This window comes from Microchirus variegatus (assembly GCF_963457635.1).
Source record: "Microchirus variegatus genome assembly, chromosome: 12".
NCBI lineage: Eukaryota > Metazoa > Chordata > Actinopteri > Pleuronectiformes > Soleidae > Microchirus > Microchirus variegatus.
In genome coordinates this window covers 28,579,051-28,586,083 of record NC_139813.1, presented here as the reverse complement: position 1 = coordinate 28,586,083, position 7,033 = coordinate 28,579,051, and the positions used below count along the sequence as shown (strand labels likewise).

Below are 7,033 nucleotides of genomic sequence, written 5' to 3'. Positions count from 1 at the left end.
ATGTCATACTACACTATTTCGTCCTAAATCTGACCATTTTTTTGAAAAAAAAGAATTTGGTCCAGAATTGAACAAAAACGACATACTATACTATGTCGTCCAAAATCTATAACATTTTTAGAATCTTTTTTTTTTGGCCCAAAATGTGACCGAAACGTCATACTATACTATGTCGTCGACCTCAATGTCATACTACACTATTTCGTCCAAAATCTGACCATTTTTTTGAAAAAACTATTTTGGACAAAAATATGACAAAAACGACATACTATACTATGTCATCCAAAATAGGTACATTTTTTAGAATCTTTTCTTTTTAGCCCAGAATGTGACCGAAACGTCATACTATACTATGTCGTCGACCTCAATGTCATACTAGACTATTTCGTCCAAAATCTGACCATTTTTTTGAAAAAACTATTTTGGACCAAAATTTGACAAAAATGACATACTATACTATGTCGTCCAAAATCTGTAAAATTCTTAGAATCTTTTTTTTTTAGCCCAAAACGTGGCCGAAACGTCATACTATACTATGTCGTCGACCTCAATGTCATACTACACTATTTCGTCCAAAATTGGACAATTCTTTTGAAAAAAAAGAATTTGGTACAAAATTTGACAAAAACGACATACTATACTATGTCGTCCAAAATCTGTAAAAAATTTTGAAATTCTTTTTTTTTGGCCCAAAATGTGACCAAAAAAACGTCATACTATACTATGTCGTCGACCTCAATGTCATACTACACTATTTCGTCCAAAATCTGACCATTTTTTGGAAAAAAATATTTTGGACCAAAATTTGACAAAAACGACATACTATACTATGTCGTCCAAAATCTGTAAAAAATTTTGAAATATTCTTTTTTTTCCCAAAACGTGACCAAGATGTCCTACTATACTATGTCCTCGACCTCAATGTCATACTACACTATTTCGTCCTAAATCTGACCATTTTTTTGAAAAAAAAACATTTGGTCCAAAATTTGGCAAAAAACATACTATACTATGTCGTCCAAAATCTGTAAAAAAATTTGAAATTCTTTTTTTTTGGCCCAAAATGTGACCAAAACGTCATACTATACTATGTCGTCGACCTCAATGTCATACTACACTATTTCGTCCAAAATCTGACAATTTTTTTGAAAAAACTATTTTGGACCAAAATTTGACAAAAACGACATACTATACTATGTCGTCCAAAATCTGTAAAATTTTTAGAATCTTTTCTTTTTAGCCCAGAATGTGACCGAAACGTCATACTATACTATGTCGTCGACCTCAATGTCATACTAGACTATTTCGTCCAAAATCTGACCATTTTTTGTAAAAAAAAAACGTTTGGTCCAGAATTGAACAAAAACGACATACTATACTATGTCGTCGACCTCAATGTCATACTAGACTATTTCGTCCAAAATCTGACCATTTTTTTGAAAAAACTATTTTGGACCAAAATTTGACAAAAATGACATACTATACTATGTCGTCCAAAATCTGTAAAATTCTTAGAATCTTTTTTTTTTAGCCCAAAACGTGGCCGAAACGTCATACTATACTATGTCGTCGACCTCAATGTCATACTACACTATTTCGTCCAAAATTTGACAATTCTTTTGAAAAAAAAGAATTTGGTACAAAATTTGACAAAAACGACATACTATACTATGTCGTCCAAAATCTGTAAAAAATTTTGAAATTCTTTTTTTTTGGCCCAAAATGTGACCAAAAAAACGTCATACTATACTATGTCGTCGACCTCAATGTCATACTACACTATTTCGTCCAAAATCTGACCATTTTTTTGAAAAAAATATTTTGGACCAAAATTTGACAAAAACGACATACTATACTATGTCGTCTAAAATCTGTAAAATTTTTTGAAATATTCTTTTTTTGCCCAAAACGTGACCAAGATGTCCTACTATACTATGTCATCGACCTCAATGTCATACTACACTATTTCGTCCTAAATCTGACCATTTTCTTGAAAAAAAAACATTTGGTCCAAAATTTGGCAAAAAACATACTATACTATGTCGTCCAAAATCTGTAAAAAAATTTGAAATTCTTTTTTTTTTGGCCCAAAATGTGACCAAACGTCATACTATACTATGTCGTCGACCTCAATGTCATACTACACTATTTCGTCCAAAATCTGACCATTTTTTTGAAAAAACTATTTTGGACCAAAATATGACAAAAACGACATACTATACTATGTCATCCAAAATAGGTACATTTTTTAGAATCTTTTCTTTTTAGCCCAAAATGTGACCGAAACGTCATACTATACTATGTCCTCGACCTCAATGTCATGCTACACTATTTCGTCCTAATCTGACAATTTTTTTGAAAAAACTATTTTGGACCAAAATTTGACAAAAACGACATACTATACTATGTCGTCCAAAATCTGTAAAATTTTTAGAATCTTTTCTTTTTAGCCCAGAATGTGACCGAAACGTCATACTATACTATGTCGTCGACCTCAATGTCATACTACACTATTTCGTCCTAATCTGACCATTTTTTTGAAAAAAAAACATTTGGTCCAAAATATGACAAAAACGACATACTATACTATGTCGTCCAAAATCTGTAAAAATTTAGAAATTCTTTTTTTTGGCCCAAAATGTGACCAAAACATCATACTATACTATGTTGTTCAAAATCTGTACATTTTTTAGAATCTTTTTTTTTTGCCCAAAACGTAGCCAAAACGTCATACTATACTATGTCCTCGACCTCAATGTCATGCTACACTATTTTGTCCAAAATTGGACAATTCTTTTGAAAAAAAATTTGGTCCAGAATTGAACAAAAACGTCATACTATACTATGTCGTCATTGTCATTGTTTCATGTGTCGTCAAAAAACATCAAATAAAGTCAGGAACGGGAGATTTCACTTGATAAAATTTTTAATCAGACATTTTTAAATAAACAGATGATAAAAAGGTTAAAAAAAAAAAAATCTACAGTTTAAATCTTTATACAAAATAAAACAAGTCACAAACTGTATTTACAAACACAAGCGACGCAGATCATTTGGAGTTTGCTGTCCTCAGAAGTCTGCGTCCAGTCTGAAGGTGTTGTCTGTGCTCGTGGACATCACGCCCATCCTCTGGTACTCGCCCACTCTCTTCTCAAAGAAGTTTGTCTTTCCCTCCAGAGAAATGTTCTCCATGAAGTCAAAGGGGTTCTCCACCCTGAAGATCTGCACACCACAGAGAGAGAGAACACAGAGTCAGTCACTGAGTGACAGGTGAGTCATTCAAATGTGTCCAGAATTTGACCATTTTTAAGTTTTAAAAAAATATTGGTCCCAAATTTGACAAAAAGTCATGTTATACTATGTCGTAGAAACAGGCGATTTTTGGGGAAAAAATTTCCGTCCAAAATTTGACCATTTTTAAATTTAAAAAAAATGTTGGTCTCAAATTTGACAAAAACATCATACTATGCGATGTTTTCCAAATTTGAAAAAAAAAAAAAAGTTTGCCCCAAATATAACAAAGACGTCATACGTGTAGTATGACGTTTTTAATTTAAAAAAAAATATTTTTGGTCCGAAATGTCATGCTACACCATGTCATGACGTCATACTAAACTATGTTGTAAAAAATATTTTTTTTTACAAAATTTGACAAAAACATTGTACTATAATATGTTGTTGTCCAGAATTTAACAATTAAAAAAAAAGTTTTTGTCCAAAATTTGACCATTTTTAAATTAAACATAAAAAATTTGGTCCTAAATTTGACAAAAACTTAATACTATGCTGTGACGTCATACTATGTCGCCCACAATTTGACCATTAAAAAAAAAATATGTCCCAAATTTGACAAAAAGGCCATGCTATACCATGCTCTCCAGAATTTGAAAAAATTGACAAAAACATTATACTATACTATTTTGTAGAAAACGCAACGATTTTTTTGAAAAAAAAAAGTCATGCTATATACCATATCGTTTTAAATTTGACAATTAAAAAAATACTAATAATTTGGTCCCAAACTTGAGTGACAGGTGTGTTCAGAGTGGCGTCTGTCTCATGCTGCTGTCGTCTGTCAGTGAACCACTCGTCCTCTGATCAGAGTCTCAGCAGCACTCAGCTCCCATCACCAGCTGAGGTCTGTACCCCTGCGCGTCTCATCATCACACACCTATAGAGAGGCAGTGTGTGTGTGTGTGTGTGTGTGTGTGTGTGTGTGTGTGTCGTCACGGTGACGTGTTACCTTTGTAAAGCCCAGCTCCAGCATCAGTCTGTCAGCGACAAACTCAATGTACTGTTTCATCAGATCACAGTTCATCCCGATCAACTTCACAGGAAGAGCCTCAGTCAGGAACTCCTGAACACACACACACACAGGAGAGAGAGAGGTTAACACATACAGTCAACACACACACACACACACACACACGTTGACTCCGCCCACCTGCTCGATCTCCACAGCGTTCTTGATGACCTTGGTGACGACCTCTGAACTCGGTTTATTCACCAGATGTTTGAACATCAGACACGCAAAGTCACAGTGAAGACCCTGAGACAATCAATCAATAATCAATCAATAATCACATCATTTTAAATGTTGTTACTGTGTGTGTGTGTGTGTGTATGTGCACACTGATGACATCATCACCTCGTCTCTGCTGATGAGCTCATTAGAGAAGGTCAGTCCAGGCATCAGGCCGCGCTTCTTCAGCCAGAAGATGGAAGCAAACGATCCAGAGAAGAAGATTCCCTCCACGGCCGCGAAGGCCACCACTCTCTCTCCTGGACCATCATCATCATCATCATCATCATCAATAACCAAAGCTCATCAATCACCAACACAAACACAGGCGGCTGCTTTACCGTAGGTGGCGCTCTTGTTGCCGATCCAGTTCAGCGCCCAGTCTGCCTTTTTCTTCACACACGGCAGAGTCTCAATGGCATTGAACAGGTATTCTCTGAGGGTCAGTGAACGCACCGTCAGAGGTACATTAGAGGACAGAGGACACAGCAGAGGACAGAGGACACAGTGAAGACAGAGGACACAGTGAAGACAGAGTAGAAGACAGAGGATGAGGACAGAGGACACTGTAGAGGACAGAGGATACAGCAGAGGACAGAGGACGCAACAGAGGACACAGTGAGACAGAGTAGAGGACACAGTAGAGGACAGAGGACACTCACCTCTCCTCTCTCTCTTTGATGTAGGTGTTGATCAGCAGACTGTACATCTCTGAGTGAATGTTCTCCATGGCGATCTGGAAACCGTAAAAACACCGAGCCTCGGTCACCTGCACTTCCTGTGTGAAACGCTCCACCTGGTGGCCACGGAGTGAAAAGACAGGGTCAGACGGTCGATCGGACCGACACCAGATCAATAAACGGACGTGCGCTCGCTCACCAGGTTCTCGTTGACGATGCCGTCGCTGGCGGCGAAGAAGGCCAACACGTGTGAGATGAAGTACCTCTCCTCGTCCTTCAGAGACTCCCAGTGCTGCAGGTCCTTGGACAGATCCACCTGAACAAACACAAGCCGTTAGCCACCGCGTGACCACGCCCACAGACACGCCTCCTCGCCACGCCGCACGCTCGTACCTCCTCTGCCGTCCAGAACGAGGCCTCGGCCTTCTTGTACATCTGCCAGATGTCGTGGTACTGGATCGGGAAGATCACGAAGCGGCGGGGGTTGTCTTTGAGCAGAGGCTCCGCCTCCTCGCCAACGCTGCTCTTCTTCACCGCTTTGGGCTAAAAATAATAAAAATCAATATCAAAAATATAATCAATATCATTATTGATCAACAATAAGAGCGACTGACTTTGGCTTTTTATTACTTTCCTTTAAACACCGAGTCGTAATTCTAGTTAAATAGAACAAATGTTTTTGTCATAAAATATTAGCATCAACAGGAAGTAGTGTCAGACACACACACACTCATGTATCTTTGTGCTCTAAAATTAGTATTTTTATATATATATATATATATACATATATATATATATATATATATATATATACATACATACATACATACATATATATACATACATATATATATACATACATACATATATATACATACATATATATACATACATATATATACATACATATATATACATACATATATATACATACATATATACACACATACATACACACACACATATATACATACATACATACACTTACATACATACACACACATATACACGCACGAGTAATCAGATTAAATTTGACCTTTTTATTCAGATTATAGGATCATATCTTAATTCACTTATATAGTTAATACATAATCAGATTATTATGTTGTGTGTTTTCAGATTAACTGGATTAATGAGTGAGTTTTAATCAGATTATTGATCAGACTTCTTTAATCTGAACCATGTGATCAGATTCATTTAAATCCGACACACATTCCCGCGCAATGAAGATGATCAATGCGATCGACCGGCCTCAGACCGGAAGTGGTCAGCTGACTCACTGCGTCACTTACCTCAGCGTCGCTGAAGATTTTTCGCGCGGTTTTCGACGCCAGGACGCGGGTGTTGTTCAGACTCGGAGGCTGAAAACAACACAAACAACAAAGATCAACACAGTGAACACAAACTGGCGCCAACGCGACATCGATCACATCCGGTCGATCAGCTCAGGAAAATGGCTGCCGTTAGTTTGAAGAAAAACAAGAGACTTTTCTCACCGTGTTTTCTTTGTCCAGCGCCATTTTGTTGGTTTGACTGACGAGTGTGTTTTCATCCTTTACAGAGAGAGGAGCGCGAGCAGACAGCATGTTTACACACACACGGTGACGTCACAGGGGAGAAAAGTCCGCAAAAACACACAAACAGTGACGTCACAGAGGAGAAAAGTCCGCAAAAACACACAAACAGTGACGTCACAGGGGAGAAAAGGAGGGAAAAGTCCAGACGCAGCGACAGAGACGAAGAGAGACTGAAGCAGTTTCTCTGTCCGCGGCTCCTTTTATATTGAAATCTTGGCGCGTGAACTCCGCCGGCCAATCACAGCGCAGCTCGC

At 37.5% G+C, this 7,033-nt stretch overlaps 1 protein-coding gene across 1 annotated transcript; it reads right to left on the bottom strand.

Moving 5' to 3' along the window:
* Positions 1-3,048: 3,048 nt before the first annotated feature.
* Positions 3,049-6,829, bottom strand: rrm2 (ribonucleotide reductase M2 polypeptide). Its single transcript, XM_083898895.1, has 10 exons — positions 6,699-6,829; positions 6,495-6,563; positions 5,596-5,745; positions 5,402-5,518; positions 5,185-5,318; positions 4,864-4,958; positions 4,649-4,782; positions 4,445-4,549; positions 4,244-4,357; positions 3,049-3,222 (listed from the first exon to the last, which is right to left on the bottom strand). Exons 1-10 carry the CDS (start codon positions 6,786-6,788, stop codon positions 3,070-3,072), a joined length of 1,161 nt encoding a protein of 386 aa, XP_083755021.1. The 5' UTR covers positions 6,789-6,829; the 3' UTR covers positions 3,049-3,069.
* Positions 6,830-7,033: the final 204 nt, after the last annotated feature.

What these genes read in the sequence shown, in the direction of transcription:
- rrm2 (XM_083898895.1), bottom strand. Translation starts at nt 6,788, where the DNA reads ATGCTGTCTGCTCGCGCTCCTCTCTCTGTAAAGGATGAAAACACACTC. An exon ending in ATCAAAGAGAGAGAGGAGAG is followed by an intron (nt 4,959 to 5,184) that starts GTGAGTGTCCTC and finishes ACTGACCCTCAG; the next exon opens with AGAATACCTGTTCAATGCCA. An exon ending in AGCTCATCAGCAGAGACGAG is followed by an intron (nt 4,550 to 4,648) that starts GTGATGATGTCA and finishes TGATTGTCTCAG; the next exon opens with GGTCTTCACTGTGACTTTGC.